General features: G+C 33.2%; 1 protein-coding gene across 2 annotated transcripts in view; it reads right to left on the bottom strand.

Moving 5' to 3' along the window:
* The window catches only part of SMC6 (structural maintenance of chromosomes 6), an 80,709-nt gene that overhangs the window by 16,030 nt on the left and 43,784 nt on the right, over nucleotides 1-20,895 (bottom strand). For both annotated transcript variants that reach the window (XM_044771977.2, XM_014848061.3), the window contains exons 16-22: nucleotides 20,509-20,623; nucleotides 19,124-19,284; nucleotides 15,324-15,459; nucleotides 14,343-14,423; nucleotides 12,811-12,981; nucleotides 3,355-3,492; nucleotides 2,254-2,399 (exon numbers count right to left, since the gene is read on the bottom strand). In XM_044771977.2, coding sequence (XP_044627912.1) covers nucleotides 2,254-2,399; nucleotides 3,355-3,492; nucleotides 12,811-12,981; nucleotides 14,343-14,423; nucleotides 15,324-15,459; nucleotides 19,124-19,284; nucleotides 20,509-20,623 — 948 coding nt within the window. The remainder of the gene's footprint in view (nucleotides 1-2,253; nucleotides 2,400-3,354; nucleotides 3,493-12,810; nucleotides 12,982-14,342; nucleotides 14,424-15,323; nucleotides 15,460-19,123; nucleotides 19,285-20,508; nucleotides 20,624-20,895) is intronic.

The raw sequence follows: 20,895 nt of genomic DNA, 5'->3' as shown, positions 1-20,895 counted from the left end.
CACACACAAAGAACAAAGACACAAAGACAAAAAGGGAAGATGACGCACAGGGGCAAACAGACAACACAGAAAACATTGGTAGACAGAGAGATCATAAATGAGAAAAGCAGACAAAATGGGGCAAAAAACAGATAAAGTGATTAGACAAAATAACTAGCGAAAACAAAGGATGTCCAACATATGCACAACTGAAGACCTCAAAAAAGGAAACTAAACAACAGAACAGAAAATATTTAAAAAGTACAATATAAGAAAACTTTTAAAAAATAAGACAAATCTACAGAATAAAAAGCACAGTGTATACCAGGGAAAGGATCACAGAACCTGACACTCCGGACAAGTTATAGGACTTGATAGACAAGTGTCATCATAAACAGACACTCAGGAGAAAAAGGATTTTATACCAGGCTAAGCTATCCTTCAAATTCAAAGCTAGAGACAAATGGTTTGGGACATGCAAAAACACAACAAACACTGTTCACATGGCCACTCTTAAGGAAACAATTAGAGGACAAACAACTTTCCTACATAGACATTTGAAAAAAGATAAAATACATTCCTCACACCAAAAATATTCACAGAAAAATGAAAAAGTACACTAAAAGATCGCAGAAAAAGAAATATAAATAAATGGTCCTTAAGACATGAAATGATATTCAACCATAGGCAATATATGTGAAATGCAGATTAAAATTACACTGAGGTATATTCTTTCTTTTAGGAAATCCACCGATCAGGAAAAAGAATCTAAGATGATCACACATGGTTTAGGCTGTGGGGCAAGAAGCACTCTAACACACTGCTGATGGGAGCACAAAATGTACAGTCCCTGAAAAGGGGACTCTGCCAAAATGGGGTTTATCCCATTAAAAAAAAACCCTGGATATATACAAAATGACCTACATACAAAATTATTTCTTGTGTACCACCATTTATAATAGCAAAAGATTAGATTAAAACTCAACTACCCACCAGTAGGAGATGGTTAAATACTGTGAAATTACAAAAAAATAATGAGAAAATATGTACTGGTATGGAAAGATCTCCAAAATATATCACTAAATCAAAGAAAGCAATCTGTAAAACAGTTTATATAGTGTTACCTTTTGTATCTGCAAGAATGAAAAGTAACATATACTCATGTTACCTTGTATTTGCATTCAGAAACACCAAAAACATATTTAATAAATTAATTTAGTAAAAGGAAAGAAAAGTAGAGATGATGAGACTAGAGACGAAGTAAAAACTTGTCAATGAATGCTTCTTACAACGTATTTTTAAAACAATGCAGTATTATCTACTTTAAAGAAAAACTTCTCTTACTATTTTTATGTTTTTTCTAGTGTTTTCCAATGTTTTTGAAAACAGAATGGAGATCACTCCTGTTTCCAGCCTTTTTTAATATGAAAAGTTCTCCATAAAGTGTAATTTTCTACTATAATTTAATCTATCCTACAGTTGTGCACTATTTCTAATTTTTCAGTCTTATAAATAATGCTGCAATAAACACATCTGAGCACAAATTGTTTTTCTCATTCTGGATTATGTTATAACAACAAAGCTACTTGGCCAAACTGAAATTTTTGAAGGTGTTGACATAAACTGCCTTAATGCTTTTTAGAAAGACTTTAATAATAATAATATCTAACATACTGTGTATCTTATATATTCTGTTTATCATGGATCATCTCATTTAACCTTCATAACAACCCCATGAGGTAAGTACTATAATTTTCCCATTTTATTTTATAGATGAGAAAACTAAGGTTCAGAGAGATTAATTTTCCAGTCATGTAAGTAGGTAGCAGAATTGCAATTCAAACCAAGGTACTACTGCTTCAGAACCTATGCTCTAACTATCCTAGAGCTTTCATTTTTACCAGTAATATAAAAATATCCACTTCACTGAAATCTCACTGACATGAAGTATAAGTGTTTTTTTCATCGATATATATGAAATGGCTTCTGTTTTGATTTGCATTTCTTTGATTATTTGTGAAGCTGAACATTTTCACGTCTATATGAACCTTATAGGTATAAAAATGACATTTATGTTAAAATGTCACTCCATAAGTTCTGCAATAATTCAGAGGAAAAAAGTTAGTTTATAATTAATAACACTAGTTTAGCTATAACTATATGCCATAGCAACACTTCATCCAAGTTTAAGATTTACATATAAACAGTTACTTTTTATGTCTTGATAATATATATGGATAAAATAATCAAACAGAAAAGCTACCAACCACTTACCTCATTATTTCCTCTCGATCTCCATGACTAGCATGTTCTGCCTGTATCTTTTGTCTTAATCTATTAATTTCTTTGTCTAGAATTGATGCAGATTTTTTTACTTCTATCCGCTCTGGGCAGATTTGTCTTGCTTGTGACATTTTCTCCTAAGATAACAGATGTTTAGTATCTTTAAAACTCTTCTTTGATATAACAATTCATTGTACTACTCATGCCAAAATGTGCAAAGCAAAATTCTGAACTTAATGTTTAAGAAATGTATTTTAGTTACATTTGGTATCAATGTTATTTCTCTAAGCTTTATATTGAGAATACAGTCCAGCATCATTATAAATCTTCAAGAGAAAACTGCATTACTGTGCACAACTTTAATAATTTGTAAGATCTCCGTTAACTTCCTAGAGAAACAAATTTTACGTAGCAATTATGAAAAGTTTGGCATCCAGGGCACTGAGGTCGGACAGCTTTCTGTGTGTTTTAGGAGGCACTCTGAACACCAAATAGTATTGAAAACACCAACAAAAGCATCGCGTTCATAGACTATTAAAAACCTCATTTCGTATAGTAAGTCTTAAAGAAGTAAGGCAATGGATTACAGAGTTTAGATCATTTTCCTAAGAAAAGTTGGAATCCATCTTTTCTAGTTAGACCAAGGTCGCCTTCAACTTATTCTCTAAAAATAAGGCTGCTGCTGACAGTTGTCAGCAGGGTGTCTGGTAAGGAGAAGCTGAATTCTAGCCCAGCCCACACCACGCTACTCAGAGCAAGGGGTGCCTTTTTCTGACATAAAGCTGCTATCCACATGCCAAGCTGGGCATTTAAGGAGCTATATTAGAGGGAGTGCCATTTTGCAAATCCCTCAGAGGCACCATATGGGAGTATTGCCTAAAGTCCTCTTCACGTCGGTCTATTTAAGTCCCCACACTTGGAGAGTCCCCAAGCCTATTCCTGTTGATTCACCGAAACAGTTGTTACTCTGTACCAGACAGATATCCATCAGACAACTTGTCTATGGTTGGAAACATGACATTAAGGAAACAAACTTCAATAAACATGACTAAGAATGTAAACAAAACATAAAAAAAAAAAATGATGGCTAACCTCTAGTTCCTTTTCCTTCATATCCAGTTCTCGTCTCTTTTTATTTAAAGTATCCAAGTGTTCTTTTTGTTTCTCTTCATAGTGCCGCTTCCCTCGTTTTTGGTTATCCACTTCAGAATCAGCCAGGTTTAATTCATCCTGTTTGAATAAAGCCAAAATAATCTATAAAGAAAAGATTGTTTTAAAAAAATTACCCGCATAGGTACGAAATTAACTGACAACTCAATAAAGTGGATAGGAGCATGCTGCTTGAAGAGGCAAGTATGAAAGTTCCTGTCTGTATGTACCTGAGCGAGGAGTTTCCCAAAATTAAGAAGTTACATTATTCTAATCAAATTCTTATATGAAGTCTCCATATATTATAGTGCTTTCAACTTTATTTTGGTAAACAAGGTAGTTTTGTGGGAAGCTACATTAGCCTGAAAAGACTTAAAACAATGCAAGTGTGGGCTATTTACAGAGGCCACTTGGTTTTAAAAAAGGTGACTCGGGGTGGAGGAGGAAAGGATGCAAAGAAATTTAACAGACATTTAGTCATCATTTCGGGAGATATAATCTCACAATTTTGAGCACAAAATATAACTGTAAAGAAGCTATCCCAAGATCACTTTAAAAATAAATAGCAGTAGACTATGATACGGTAAAGATGCATATTGTAATGAAGAGCAATCACCGGGGAAAAACAAAGTTCTGGCTAAAAAACCAGTAGAGGAGATTTGAAAAAGGAAGACTAAAAGTTACTTGGCTAATCCCAAAAGAAGGAAATAAAGAGAGGAAATAGGAGAAGAACAATTAAAACACAAACAGCAGCCAGCCATTACTTTGAAGATGAAATACTGAATGCTTTCTGTTTTAAGAGCAGTACCAGGTACTATAGCATTAAAAACATCAAACATATATCTAGAATACATAAAGAACACTTAAAACTTAACAAGGAAGACACGTAATACAAGTGAAAAAACGGCAAAGATTTGAAGTCATTTCTCCACGGAGGACATACAAATGACCAATAAGAAAATGAAAATTTGCCCAACAGACTTAGACATAAGAAAAACACAAATCAAAACCACAATAAGATACCACTTCACACCCAATTGGATGGTTAAAATAGGAAATGCATACGGTAACAAGTACAGGCAAGGATGTGGAGAATTTGGACACACAAACATTGCTGGTGAGAATGTAAAATGGTGCAGTCACTTTGGAAGATGGTTTCAAAGTTCCTCAAAACTCAGTATAAGCATGTAGCCCAGCAATTCCGCTCTTAGCTATCTATCCAACAGAAATGAAAACACGTATCTATCCAAACACTTGTACACAAATGTTCACAGCAGCAGTACCCAAATGACCATCAACTGATGAATGGATAAATAAAATGAAGGACACCCGCACAATGGCATATTACTAGCGAATACAAAGAAATGAACTACTTATATATCCTGGAACAAGGATAAACCTGGAAAATATGCTAAATGAAAGAAGCGAGCCACAAAAGACCACATACTGTATGATTTCACTTACATGAAATGTCCAGAACAGGCAAATCTATAGAGACCGAAGTAGTGGTTGCCAGGAGACAAGTGGTTGTGCAGGATACAAATCCTGAACATATTTTGTTAGATTTACATAGAAATATTTCTCTTTTTTGAGCAACTGTGAATGGCACTGTAATTTTAATCTCAGCATCCACGTGTTCATTGCTGGTATATAAAAATACAATTGATTCTTGTATGTTTATCTTGTATTCTATGACTCTGCTGAACTCATTTATTAGTTCTAGGAGTGCTCTTGTAGACTTGGAATTTTCTAAGAGAACAATCATGTCATGTGCAGGAGAGAGAGTTTTATTTCTTCCTTTACAATCTGTATATGTTATTTCCTTTCTTGCCATATTGCACTGGCTAGAACTGCCAGCATTGCATTGAGTAAAAGTGGTGAGAAGGAACATTTTTGCCTTCTTCCTATGTTAATAAGAGGAAGGTTGTTAGGAAGGTTGCAGGTTGTTTGTTGATGCTCTTTAATGTGTTGAAGAAGTTCCTCTTTATTTCTACTGGTTTCTGAGTTTTCTTAAAATCATGAATGGGTATTGAATATTGTCAAATACTCTTTATGCACTGATTGATACAATTACACGATTTTTCTTCTTTAGCCTGTTAATAGGGTGGAATCAGTCTTGCATCCCCAGAATGAACCCTATGTGGTTACTGTAAATAATCCTTTTTATGTATTGTTTTTCTAATGTATTATTTAGTACCGTAAATTTCCCTCTCAGCACTGCTTTAGCAGCATTCCTCAAATTTTGATAAAAGTGTGTTTTCATTTTCATTTGGTTCAAAATATTTTAAAATTTCTCAACACTTTCTCTTTGGACCATAGGCTATTTAGAAAGGTGTTAGTTTCATGTGTTTGGAGATTACCCTGTTACCTTTCTGTTAATGATTTCTAGTTTGACTGTATGGTGATTAGAAAACACACTTTACAATTTCAACTCTTAAATTTGTTGGGTTTTTCTAATGGTCCAGAAGATGGTCTATCTTGGTATATGCTCCACAGACCCTTGAAAATAAGGTGTATTCTGCTGTAGTTGAGTATTGTTCTACAAGTATTGATTAGATCCTGTAAGTTGATGGTCTGTTCAGTTTTCTAAATCCTTACTGATTTTATGTATAGTCATCCTTTCAATTGTTAAGAGAGTTCTATCATACTTTGCTGCTTATATGTTGCACCTCTGCTATTTGGTGCAGACATTTAGGATTGCAAAGTATTCTTGGTGGATTGATCCTTTTGACAGTATATAATGTCCTTCTCCATCTCTGGTAATTTTCTTTACTTTGAAGTCCTCCTTATCTATTTTAATATAGGTGCTCCTGCTTTCACTTGATTATTATTTGCAAGATATATAATTTTCCATTCTTTTGTTTTCAACTTGCCTATACGGTTATATTGGAATTGACCCTCTTGTGGTTAGCATATTCTGTAGCCATGTTTTTAATCTACTTTACCTGTATCTGTCTTTCAATTGATTTATTTAGACCATTCACATTGAATGTAATTATTCATATTTTAGGGCTTAAGTCTGTCATTCCATTGTTTGGTTTGTTTTTTGTTTATCTGTCTTCTTTATCCTACCTCATATGGGTTACTTGGACATTTTTTTAGGATTCCATTTTGATTTATCTACAATATTTTTGAGTGTATCTCTTTGTATAGCTTTTTTAGTGGTTGCTCTAGGTGTTAAATTTATATTATATATACTCAACATCAATCTACTGGTCATTATTTTACCAGTTTTAGAAGTATGCAAATACTTCTTTTCTATCCCTTTATCCTTCCTAATTTTTAATAAAATTATCTTAAACATTTCCTCTACATATTTAAGAATCACCTCAGACATATGATAATTTCCGCTTGCTTTCTAAACATAATTTCAAAAACTCAAGAAGAGAAGGTAAGTCTATTGCGTCTACCTATTTCTTTGTTTATCTTCTTCTTCTTCCTTCGTGAAGTTTCAAAATTCCTTCTTTTATTGTTTTCTCTTTGATTAGAGAACTTCTTTTAGTCATTCTTTTAGAACAAGTCTGCAGGCAATAAATTCTCTACTAAGTTTTCCTTCATCTAAAAGTTTTGATTTTCCCTTTATTGCTGAAAGACATTTATGCTGAACATAGGATTATAGGTTGACTGGTGTTGCTTTCAGCACTTGAAAAATGTGCTACTTCCATGTGGCCTCTATGGTTCCTGATGAGAAATCCGCTATCATTCAAATAGTTTTTTTCCATATAGGTAAAGAATACCTCTTGCTGCTTTTAAGACTTTTTCTTTGTCCTTAGCTTTCAGAAGTTGACTGTGATGTGTCTTACTGTGGATTACTTTGGGTTTATTCTGTTTATGGTTCACTCACTTTGTTTAATCGGTAGGGTCAGGCGTTTTGCTAAATTTGGGAAGTATTCAGCCATTATTTCTTAGAATACCTTTTCAGCCCTGCCCTCTTTCCCCTCTCTTTCTGGGACTCCGATGACATAAATGTCAGATCTTTTGTTACAATCTCACAGATCCTTAAGGTGTTACTCAACTTTTTCAGTCTATTTTCTCTCTGTTGTTCAGATTAATAAGGGATGGTAAGAAAATATTATGAACAACTTCAAGCTGAATATATATGACAAATTTAGGTGAAACAATAAAATCCCTAAGGAGAAAACTTAAATAGCTCAGTATCAACTAAAGAAATTAAATTCATAACAAAATTATAGGCCACAAAGAAAACTACAGGCCAAGACAGAGCTTTGCTGGTGAATTCTATTAAATATTTAAGGAAGAAATAATTCCAAATCTGCCAAAACTCTTTCAGAAAAGGGAAGAGGAAACGCTTCCAAACTCATTGCATGAGGCCAATATAGCCATACAAAAAGAATCAGGGAAAGACATCACAAGAAAAGAGAATCAAAGACTAATGAACAAACATAGCATCAAAAATCCTTAATAAAATTTTGGCAAGTTGAATCTAATCACTTCTAAAAAGGAAAATAATTATGACTGTAAGGGGTCTGCCAAGGTGACTTTAATATTTGGCCAAAAAAATCAATATTATTCTCTGTATTAATTAAAAAAAAAAAACCCAGATGATTATGGTTTCCAACAGCCCATAATCCCACCCCTAGGTATTTAACCAAGATAAACAGAACTTATGTTCATACCAAAACCTATACTTGAAGGTTTATAGTAGCTTTATTCATAATCACCAAAACAGGAACCATCTAAATGTCCTTCAAGAGGTGAATGGATAAGCAAGCTCTGGTACATCTATAAATGGAATTATAACTCAGCAATAAAAAGAAGCTATTGATACAGACAACAGTATGGACAATCTCAAATACACCATGTTAAATGAAAGAAGCCAGACTCAAAGGTTACCTACAATATGATTCCATTTATATGATATTTTATGTAAAAGGCGAAAACACAGTGATGGAGAACCAATCAGTGATTGCCAGAGGTTAAGTGTGGGGGAGGTTTGACTAGAATGGGGCAGCATAAGGGAATTTTGGGGGGATGATAGAACTGTTCTGGATCTTGATTGTGGTGTTAGGTACATAACTCTATGCATTTATCAAAACATATAAGTTTGCACACAAAAGAGTGAATTTTACTGTGGGTAAACTGAAACACACATTTTTAAAAGTGCTATATTCAAAATATAGATGAAAGAGAAGACCAAAGCACTAGAAAAATGTGTTACTCAACTATTCTAATTACCCCAAATACAGCTCTAAGCAAGATAAAGATGCCAATGCTGAAGACACATGTGAAAGGTTACATAAAATTAATTCATGAAATGTGAATGGAAACAAAGTACTATTTCTAAACGTTAAATATATCACTTTGTGTACATGCTTCTGAGTTCATGTATAACTAAATTAATAAACTGAATGTCATAAGTACACATTTGATTATTTTACCTCATAATTTCACATATGAATGGTAGTCAAAATATATTTTCCCTTGTTATTGTGACCATGGGAGTTTGCCATATATTAGGGTATATACAGTATATGACTTTCTTTAAAGGAGGCATAGCTTGGTGGAAAGATTTTAGAAGATGATATATGCACACAGCCATTAATTATGGCCCCTTTCTCAAAGAACGATCCATAGATTGACTATATTATAATCAATTTTGACATTTTAATAAATAGATAGATTTCTAGACTCCACCTTTGGAGATTTTGTTTTAGCAGGTCTGGAATTCCCGAATCTCGATTTTTAAAATAGCTCATGATTTAAGAACCACCAAATGAGGGTTTAGATTGTCAGATAGTCTGGTCATTTAGTTTGATACACAAAGACTTGTACACAAATGTTAAGAGCAGCTTTATTTCTAATTGCCCAAGAGTAGAAACCCATATATCCATCAACAGGTAAATGGATAAACAAATGGTATCAAACACAACAGAATACTACTTGGCATTAACAGGGAATGAATTACTGATTCAAGTAAAAATATGAATATCATAATCAAACAGAAAAACTTATTCTAGTCACTCACTTTTTCTTTCAAAACAAGGAGTGTATATACATTATGTGCTTAGACAATATTAGGTTCTGAAAAAAGTCAGATCAAAAAAAAAGCAGGCGTGCATAATGTGTGATTCCATTATAGACAATTCTAGAAAATGTGCAGACTATAGTAACAGAAAGCAGACTGGTGGTTGCCTGGGGACAAGGTGCAGGGAGTGGAGAGGGATAGATCACAAAGGGGCAGGAGGAAACTTCGAGCATGAAGGGTATGTTCCTTTTTCTAACTGTGTGGTTCCACAGGCATATACATGTCAAAATGTATCACATTGGACACTTACATGTGTATTTACTGTATGTCAATTATATCTCAATGAAACTTTTAAAAAAGGCTCCTGATTTAAGAACCACCAAATTAAATTTTAGCTAGTTTGCCCGTTTGTTTTTGACCTTAGCACTGTTCATATATACTATGATTATCATGACAGGCCTCCTTAGTTGCAGCTATAAACAAAGAAATAAACACAAAGCAAAACAGCAATAAAAGCATCATGAAAGACAGAATATCTGGAGATATCCCAAGAAGGAAAAGAACTTGTCAAGTATCTAAAAATACAAAATATTTACCTCGTATAACATATAAGATTGAGGCTATTTCCTAATCTAAGAATACAATTCATTGCATTTTGTTCATACTGCTAAAAATAACTATTACCCATGGTAGACACCCGATCATACATAGCTTTTATAAAGGAGTTCTGTTAAAAATAAAAGCATTGTTACATGGAGGATGGAGATAAGCTGTTCCTTTACTCCAGAGTGAAAGAAAATGGGTGCAATTTATGCAGTAGGAAATATTACAACTAAAAATTGGAATAGCTTATGAAACAGAATGGTTGAACACTAAGTTTTCTAATCATTTTTGGTGGAAACTTTCTAAATAAATAGGCCCACATTTGCTTTAGGGAGCCAAAGGGGTAAACTATATCAGGATATATTTGGGCTGGTTAATCTTTCCTCGTAAGAACTTCGGAAAGAAAAGACTTAACTTGTAAAATAGTATGAAAAGAACTATAGATGCTAATATCCCTTTCTCCACTTTTATCATGGCTGTTTGATTTGTCCTTGTATATTTAATAAATTTATGTTGTGAGTACCATCAAATTTAAAACTAAAAGGGAAGTAAGAGAGTATTTCATTTCATTTCATTTTGCTGATGGTGAAACAGAGACGTAGAGATATTAAAAGCCAGTTGATGACATTCATCCTGGTTTTGGGGTGAGGACTAGGACGGATTAGGTCTAAAATTAAACTTTGATATGGCCCTAAACCTACAGAGTTTCTAGCCTTTAAGAAATTACAGCTTTTAAAAAAGAGGCTGAGATGCTAGAAGGTATCACTACAAACAGAATCATTGAAAAATTTTATTCTCTTGGATGCCTAAATAACCAATTCTAGTTACTTAGCAACACTGGATAAATTGTTACAGTATGTATTACTGTCACTTGTTTCACATAAACCTACATTAATTATGAGGTTTTAAAAACTATAAAACATTAGATCTTGGAATTTTCAAAAGTACAGTCACCCTCAATCCAAATAAACTCTCCGTCTATATCAGAAACTGAGAGGCCCTCCGACTCCAACAATGCAAACCATCTATCTTCGTAGGTTCAATGTGGGTCACACTCCCTGCCCAACAAATTTAATTTGCAACTAAAGCATTAAGTTTGCAGTATAAATGAAAGTAAACTGTTCAGTGAGAAAAATATTCCTGATGCTAAGATTTCATTGACTACATATTTAAACAGTACTCTACTCCTCACCACCCCTGACACGAATGAACAAAGGTCCTAACAGCAAACAGACCCTATCTAGAAGCTGCTAATATATCATGATGGCAGCTTCTCAGGAATTAAATCATCCTGCTGGCCAAATCCTCTTGGTCCTGTCAATGCTGGCCTAGGGTGGTGTGACACATCAAAGGAAAAGGTCCTCGGCTACCGGCTGGTCGCATGCAGGTTCACTGAAGACTCATCTCCTCGCTGTCAGTTATCTGCAGCCAAGGCAGAGAGCTAAGACCAAGGATTCTTACTGCCTCCTGCCCACATCTGCTGCTCCTGAACTTGTTTATAGACTCCAATTCCAGGAGCTGCTTTAGCCTAGAGGTCCCTAAAAGAACAGAACACAGCTTACTCTTCATCATTTCTTGTTTTTAATTTTAAGTTGTCTGCGATAAATAATTTATTTTATTTCTTCTTATTCTATTTTCTCTTAACAACTACTTTTGTCTTCTTTGTTATCTTAGGTGTTTTGTCTTTTTAATTCTTATCTTTTGTAGCAACTACTTTCTTGTCTTTCTCAATATTATCTTTCCTCACAATTTTAATATTTAAATTTTATATTCTTCTTAATCAGTTAATTTATAAGCCTGTTTTCCCATTTATTTATTCTTATCTCAAACAGAAAAAACGAAACCACCTTGGGTTCTAAGGGCAGACAGGAATCCCAGCTCTATGCAGAGCAACTACAGAGAAATCCACCACAAACAAGGGAAAGCTGTTTCTAGGCGGCTCCTCTTATAACTCCCTTTAATATTCTCCCAACTCTTTTAAATTACCTTTCCAAAATTTTCAATGGAGACAATTACAATAAAATTTATATGCATGCAAATTCTTTTAAACTTTTAAAATATCTAAATACATTTTGATTCAACGGGGGTTAATTTTCCTGCAAAAAAAGGGGAGGTATATTAGAATACCATCAACATACCTCTCCTGCTCTTAAAATATTTTATTCATTCTTCTCAGCCTCTTATAAATAAAATTTGAAGTTCTGAGAACAATTGAGCTATTCACAAAAAATGATAATGACAATAAGCCATTGATAACTAAGCTAATAAACATGGTGAAATTTACACAATTTAATTGGGAAATAACTTTATTCTCCCTAAATTTGGTTTCAAAAAGCATATGTTAAAAAAAATGTCAATTAAATTCAAGCTAGAATATAATTGAGACACGCCAAGTAACAGGAATTGGGGAGTACTTTATGTGAAGTTGGCTTTTATATCAACTAATCCTTGAGTTTTCTGAAGGAAAGGTGGGACTAAAGAACAGGCAAGCAGAGAAACAGTATAGACAGACAAGACATCCCTGCCTCTGGCTCTAAAAAAAGAAAAAAAAATCATAAAATAAAGAGGGAAAAAAAGCTGTAATCTTCTGGAGGAAAAGGAAATTTGGCAATCTATTCTTCTAAAGGTATGAACGGAAGTGTTTAATTCTAATTGATCTAATGATGAAAATTTGGTTTCCATCCCATTTTTATGTGGTTATATTTACATTTAACCATAAATTCTGGGTTAGGGCAATATCTAGTGAGTACATTGTAGATATAGAACTGAAACATAAAATATATACATAACAGAATAACAATAATATATACCTTAAGTGGATCTGCTAGCTCGGATAGCTGATTGATTTTCAGTTTAATTGTATCATACTTGTTTTCTGCTTCTATTTTCAGACTTTTAAGATATTCCATATTTTCTTTATGTTGTTCCATATTTTTCTCAACCATTTTCATTTTGATTTTATTTTCCTGAGCTTCATCCTCCTGGTTACATTTACAGAGCACATAGAGTTAATTAAAATATGTAAGTTATCAAATAAAAAATACTACAAAACAATTCTGAGGAGAAATTGAAGGTTATAGGCAAATCAGATCAAAGACAAATACAAAGAACACTAGGATATTTTCACATCCTTAATGGTAAATTAGGAAGTAGAAAAAAACATTTAAACATAAAAAGGGATGGGGGCTGGCCCTGTGACCTAGTGGTTAAGTTCAGCACTCTCCACTTTGGTGACCCAGGTTTGGCTCCTGGGCTTGGACCTACACCACCTGTCAGCCATGCTGTGGCAGGACCCACATATAAAATAGAAAAAGATGGGCACAGATGTTAGCTCAGGGTGAATCTTCCTCAAGCAAAAGAGGAAGATTAGCAACAGATATTAGCTCAGGGTAAATCTTCCTCAGAAAAAAAAGAGAAGGGAAAACATGAGCAGACAAGTTAAACTATATTGTGTTTGAGGTCATAATCAAAAAGAATAACTTTTATTCTATCTACTCACTTTCTCTTTTAAAATATAGTGTACATAAATGTATATCTTGTGCCAGACAATGTGTTTGATGATGAGTCAACAAAAATAAAGACGACATAGTCCATACCTTTAAGAAACGTAGTCTATCAATAAAAGGAATTAAAATAGAAAAACCCAAAGTGAAAAATAAGATTACTAATAAAAAAGGAAGACAAATTCTCATTAGAATAAAGCTCCACTGGCACAGCGGCTTTATGAGTCTTGTTTCTTGTTGAATCCCCCAACACCTAACATGGTGCCCAGTACAGAGTAGACACAATAAATATTTATCCATTTTAACAAGACTCTACAATCTATGTAATCCGTGGCTTACTGCAACTCAAAGAAGCTAAGCTGAATATTATAAACAGTTGCCTGAAAAAAAGTAAAAATAGAGTAACAAATTTGTGGTGAATTAAAATGAAAACCATTAACTTGGAAAAAAAGAAAATAATGCAAAGAGACCAACTAGAATTGACTAAAAGATATCCATTACTAATGATACTGATTAACTCTGAAAAATGCTATGCTAGGCAGTTTGGTTTAAAAGGGCATGGTTTAAAAGCACAATTAAGCTGTGATAAAGTTTTGTTTTGTGTAGTAGAAGACAAAATCAATTATTTTGCATGCAAATGATATAGACAAAACAAAACATTAAGGAACTTGAAGGCCAGATGCCAGGTAGTTTCTACCTTATTTGAAAACGGAGATACCAATCAGAAAAAGTAGCCTCAATTAAAAGGATTTAGAAAAACACCTGAGAGTAGGTGCTATTAACCTAAATGATCGTTTTGTCCTTTAACACTACACTTAATTTGAGGAAAAGAATCTTACCAAGGTTGCAATATCTACAGACTGGTGTTCTTCTATATTCTCAAGCTCCCGAATTTCGGAAATAGTTTTTCTTATTTTCACCTGAAAAAAGTATTTAGATTTTAGTAACATAAAAATAAATAAAAGATAAAAATAAAAACCTTGGAAAGGATGTTACTAATCCACAAAGTTCTCCTCTGCTTTATGTTACAGAAGGATTCTGGAGTTAATGAAAGAGACAGGTTAGCATTAAATGAACCAAAAGTAGTTATTCATAAAGTCTGCCATAATCACCCTTATTGTTAATCCATTCCTATGCAAAAAAATTTTAACTACACTCCACCTTAGTATTTAAAATGATGACAAAGTTGAATTCACAGAATATTCAGAAAATATTTTTCTGAAACACCCAGTCTCAAGTTATGGAACGATTACTCTGATCCAGTGGTTCTCGAAGGACAAGCCAAGTAGCCCCTGGGTGCCTCTGAGACTCTTTCACGGGATGGTGAGGTCAAAATTACCCTCATAAAAACACTAAGACATTAGTCACCATTTTTGGTATCACTTTCTCACAAGGGTACAAGAGGTTTCTAACTCTATGATGTGTACGAAATATTTCAACAGACTGACTGCAGAAGCTGATATGACAATGCAGCTGAATTTTATTAAGCCAGATATTAAAGCTTTACAAAAACATAAAAATGTCAATCTTCTTACTAAATATTTTTGTCTTTGGAAAATAATGTTATTTTTTATAAAAACATTATTTAACACACAGTGAGATTATTATTTGTAAATGAACTAATAAATATTCTTAAATTTTGTTTTACTGTTTAACAATGCAAATACTGACCAATAAAACCCACATAAATGAAACCTCTTTTAAGGGGCTTGAGGCCAAAACGTTTGAGAACTACTCCTCTAACTAAATGAATGGGAGGATCTTAAAAATAACTTGGAAGTGATAAGCTGAGAAAAACAAAATGATGCATATTTTTTCACCTTTAACTCTTTATAATGTAGTTGGCACCTTCTAAGAAATTCTTCATTGCGTTTAATATCCTTTTCAAGGGCAGATAAATGCTGCTGAAGATTTGAGATCTGGGCCTTCTTATTTTCAACCTCATTCTCCAAGTCACTTGCGAGAGAGGAGAGGATAAAAAATACTGTAAGTCTATGTCTAAATATTACAAATACTTTAGATCTTTACAAAGAAAGGCTTATTTGTAATAGCTTATTTGCAAAACCCTATCCAGTTAAGCCAGTTCTTTATTCCTACCAAGTTATTAATAACATGAAAATACAGAGATTGCAAAAAAAATCTTCTTAAGTGGAGTCATAGTTCACTAATAAGTATTTACCATACAATTTCTGGGCGGCAGGCATTGTGTACAGTGATAGGCAAAAGCAGAAACAGAATTAAGACATGAAGGAATCAAACAAAAAGGAAAAAAAATCAAGAAATAAACCATAACATTAAAATGTGAACAGGATACTATACTCTATGCCCGCAGTACTACAGAAACATAAGACTGAGTCTGAGAGAGGTGCCAAGTGAATAGTACTCTCTAAAGTTTTCATCAACTGGACCAACTGGGGGCCAAATGGAAAAAAATATACAAAGGCACAGAGAGATGAAAACAGATAAAACTGATAGTCAGCTCAACATTTACTGTAGGTGAATAAAAGAATGTGTGGGGAGTGAAAGGTACGAGGAGGAGGCCAATGAAGAGGGATGGAGAATAAAGTAGACAGATGCCAAAGTCATAAAGGGTCCCTGTGCCAGCAGAAATCAACTGTCTTTAGAAAAGATCTTTTCCCAACTCACTGAACTGAGCACCTGTCTCCCAAAGCTGTGCGCCTGGTGGAAGACAACCACCTGTGAGTTAAGAAAAACTTTTCTGATTGGGAGCGTATGCCGTATTTCATTAAGATGTATATTCTTCCACATTTTATCATCTCTGAGCTCTGAAATCATCTTCCAGTCCACGGTTCAATTACAGTATTTTCTCTTTTTTACTCACATATAAAATAATAGAGCATCTTAAATTTGATGAAAGATTATAACTGTGCTACCTTGCTAGAATTCTCAAAATTTAAAAAAAAATCAATAAATGATAGCTGAATGAGTGATACATGAATAATAAAAATGAGGAAAGGACAAGAATAATTGTGGTATTTCTGGTAAAACTGGGGCCAGATGCAAAAACTTAAGAGGGCTCCTGAGGATTTAATAAAAAGTTTATTTTACCACATATAAATCTCTACCTTTATTAACAGTTAATTGTGCTTAAAAAAAATTACCAAGTAAACAAACTTTGAAACCTAGAGCTTAAATCAAAATTAAAAACTGACAAAATGAGCACCGAAAATATTCTATTATTATATAATTTTTTAATGTTAAGAATAAAATTAGGCAATCATAATTTATATGAACAAAACCGTTAAATTTTACAACTTCCTTTTTGCTGGGTAGGACAAATTCTGTTTCATGTTTTCACATAGCGTTTCTCCCTACTTTCTCATTAACTTTTACACGGAGAAAGACCATCTGCTCCCTAAAGAGAGACATATTAAAACTGCGCAGGCATGCATTGTTTGTGTGGGATGAATACATGTCTCCAGAGCAGCCTGTCCCAGTAGTGCACCCCTCACTTTGCATGCCTTACACCCCATTACACCCCGCACTCGCTAGACCATGCTCTAGCGGTCTAAGTGGAACAAGCCAGACACGAGAGGTTGCATATTATATGATGCCATTTATATGAAATATCCAGAACAGACTGATGCATAAAGACAAATTCAAAAGCAGATAAGTGGTTAACAGGGGTTGGGGGTGAAGGGAATAGAGAATAACTACTTGTGGGGATGGTTTTCCTTCTGCTGTGATAAAAATGCTTTGGAATTAGACAATGGTAATGGTTGCAGACCTTGTGAATAAAATAAAAATCTCTAAATCGTACACTTTTATAATAGAGTGAATTTTATGGTATGTGAATTATATCTCAATTTTAAAAATCCTATGTATATGGTATAAATATATAAACTGTTTTGGAAATATATATAAGAAACTGCTAAACTATTTCCTTACTGTTGAAAAAGGGAGGAGGATGAAGGGTTTCACTTTATGTCTTTCTGTACCGTTTGAATTTTCTCACCATACGCACATATTACTTCTAATTATTTTTAAAATGTCAATAGATACTATGGAGAAATGGGATTATGAGCTACTTTTGTTTTCCAATTAATATTTTTCTGTATTTAAAAAACACTATTGAATCTTTTTAAACTTCTAAATATCAGACAACTATCATACTGGTTCAGGTCAAAACAGAGGACACAAAGTTATTTAAATATCATCAGAACTTATATTTTCAATCAATGAAGTTTTCAATGTGGTAAACAATTTTTTAAAATCCACTGTTCATGGGGCTTTTAAAAGAAAAGAGTTTTTTTGTCCATTACACATTAATACAACACTTTTAGCTAAAAATGAAGCCAAATATTGACTGCAAACATTAAGTTTTGAAACTTTATTACTAAAATGTAGAATCAGGGATCCTAATTTGCTGCAAGATAGACAATCTTTTCCAAGAGTACTATACTTATTTTGTTTTAAGACTTGGGACACGAATGCATGAGGCATTTTTGTCGAAAGAAGTGTGAATTACACAGAGTAACACTACCAACACCGTTTATATATTTGCACTCCTGTTTGCTTGAATACCATATAATTTAGTCTTGTCCAGTTAGAATTAGGAAGGCCTGATTTAAATGTCCTGGCACAATGGATAAAACTTTATCACGTTACAGGTCACTCTCATATAGATGCATTCAAACATTTATGGACTTTCGTTTATCCTATCAGAAAGATTCAGTGTCAATTTAAAATGTGTTCTGGGTGCCACAACACCAAGTTGCTGATCATTTAACTTTTTTCTGTTGCTCAGTTGAGATTTTACTCAACTTTACAATAATTATTACAATTATTTTCCTTTATGCTGCTCTCATAATCACACTAAAATGACTACTATTACTTAGCAACAGGGAATCTATTTCAACAAAACTCTCATTTTTCCTACACACACAAGTCATTTAGAATACTTCCACTTTTACTCAATTTTCTTAGATATTTCTTTTACTTAAGTGGTAAGTTCTTCTACCTAAGGTCTGGTCACTGATTCAGTTTCAACCCATCAATTCATCAACTGAAGTAGTTCGTTTGGAAAATCACGTTTTTTTGTACCAAAAATTCTTTTTGCATGCTCTTGACTCTCATTAAATACACATTACTTTTTCGTTCAACTTCTCAATTTGTCTCCTCTAGCAGTTCTATTTTCCTAGGCATGTGTTCTTATGGTGCCAACTGATCTTCTTTCTAAAACAGTGCAACTCAAAGTACCAGTCAGAGACATAGTACGGAACCTGAGACAGAATGTAGACCAGCATACTTGTACTCTCATTACGAAAAATCAGCAGAACTACACAATGGGCATAGTGATGTAGCTGATTTCTATTCTGAGTTAAGCTCCTTACCTCCTTGCAGACAGGTTATAGACAACGTGCAGATCAGCTGGTCAAGGGAACACACTTTGTGATCTCAGCCCAGAATACTGTCGTCAAAGTGATGATGGAAAATAACTGTCAACCTAGAATTCTACATCCAGCTAAATATATTTTTAAGAACAAAGAGATTACTCACAATTCTTCACTGAAATAACTACTAATAGAGTAATATGAAAAGAACTGAAGCCTGAAGGAAGCAGTGGGAGTAATATGGTAGAGCTACAATGGACACTAACCTTATTTCAGAATCCACATCTCTGCTTAGAAACTTCGGTCTTGTATGTTCAGATGAATAATAACGTTCTTCAAAAACCTGATCTCCGTCAGCAGTAAAAGCTTCTCTACAGTTCTTGGGTGGCTTTTGGGACTGCATCACTGCACGAGCTACAGAATTGTTCTGAAAGAGGAGGAGAAGGACTATATTTTTAAGTTCTGTCAAAGCACTTCTGATGCATACAGTTTCAAAATGTTACCTATCACTAAGATTCAAGTATTTTTAAACATTCCAGTAAAATAATTCCATAAAGTTAAATAAAAGTTTTAAAAACAACTTTCAAGATTCAAAGAATTAAAACTGTTAAGTCTTTAAAATAATGTAGTAAACAATGCTTTATGACAAACTGATATATTTTATTTTTAAATCCTAATATTGCTATACATTTAAAATTACAAATTACTGTACATATCTTTTCACATGGAAATATTTACTTTAGCTCAGTTCACACAAATCTTATTTTTTCTAAGTTTTACACCCTAAAGAAGATGTGAGTGAATAGCAAATTCCAATAAAAGTTTAGTATACTGAATATGTAGGGAAAGCCTAGAAATATTTAAGCTCTGGAGGAAGTAAAAAGGGATTAAGCTTACTGGAGGCCTAGTCAACCTCTCTGGAAAGATCTTTACAATAGGACTTCATTATTTTCTTTCAAGTATTCTTCTAAATTATGAGATAGCAAAGGCCACAAATAATTACAATATGAACTTGCAATATATATACACACAACTTGGATTACTGATACCATTACTTCTCCATTTCCATTAATGAGAAAAACAGACTCTATCATGATTGTCTTGATTACAGATTTCTGTTTTGAATTTCCTTGTCCCTTTTCAGCAAATTTATGCCAATAGATGAAACATAATATGATGACCTAATCCAACAAGTACATAAAAATATACACACAGAAGAAAAGTAAATATTGATTTATTTTACGGGACTCAAAATTTTAAGAATAAAAATTAATAAAATATCAAGTAAAGTACTTGTTTAAAAAGCAGAATAGTAATAATACATGTATCTGTGAGGATAAATAAAAAATGGATTTGCCAGCTAATCAAGAAAGAATGAACAAAAAAATTTTATAGCATCATGAGCCAAAAGAATAATATATACTAGCAAAATTATTTTACAAAGAACAGTCAAAAGTTATAAAAGTTTCCTGGGGCAGAAAATGCACAACCAGCTCTACATGATTGTATAGTTTTCCTATGGGGTAAAAAAGTACAATGGTAAAACATATCAACAACTCTATGATATAGAAGGGGAATAGGAATTTATTTAACCAACTTCAGTTTTGAAAACTTAAAACTAATATACAATACAGCAAATACTTGGTCTTACTTTGATTAGTAGCACGGTCTCTATGCCTCTCATGTCAATTAGGCTGTTTGCAACAACTGCATTATCTATTTCTAAAGCTTTCAGAACCGTTGGAAACTCTGGATGATAAGCAGCTCTAGGAAATAAAAATATATAAGTATTAACTTATCAAACTTTAAGTTTATAGATATATTTTTTAATGAGTGGGTAGACAATAATAAGCCAATGGAAAATATCTAATAACATTTCAGAACATCTGTAATAGATTTAATTTATTTTATTTACTTAGCAAATATTTATATAATACTATGTGCCAGGTACTATTTTAAGATTATAAATATGAGCTCATTTAATCCTCATAACAAGCATGAGATAGATAATGTTATTCTTTCTTTTTTTTCAGATGAC

The sequence above is a fragment of the Equus asinus genome, chromosome 6 (genome assembly GCF_041296235.1).
Source record: "Equus asinus isolate D_3611 breed Donkey chromosome 6, EquAss-T2T_v2, whole genome shotgun sequence".
In the NCBI taxonomy this organism is placed as follows: domain Eukaryota; kingdom Metazoa; phylum Chordata; class Mammalia; order Perissodactyla; family Equidae; genus Equus; species Equus asinus.
Note: the sequence above shows the minus strand (reverse complement) of the source record. Positions and strands in the feature narration are given on the sequence as shown.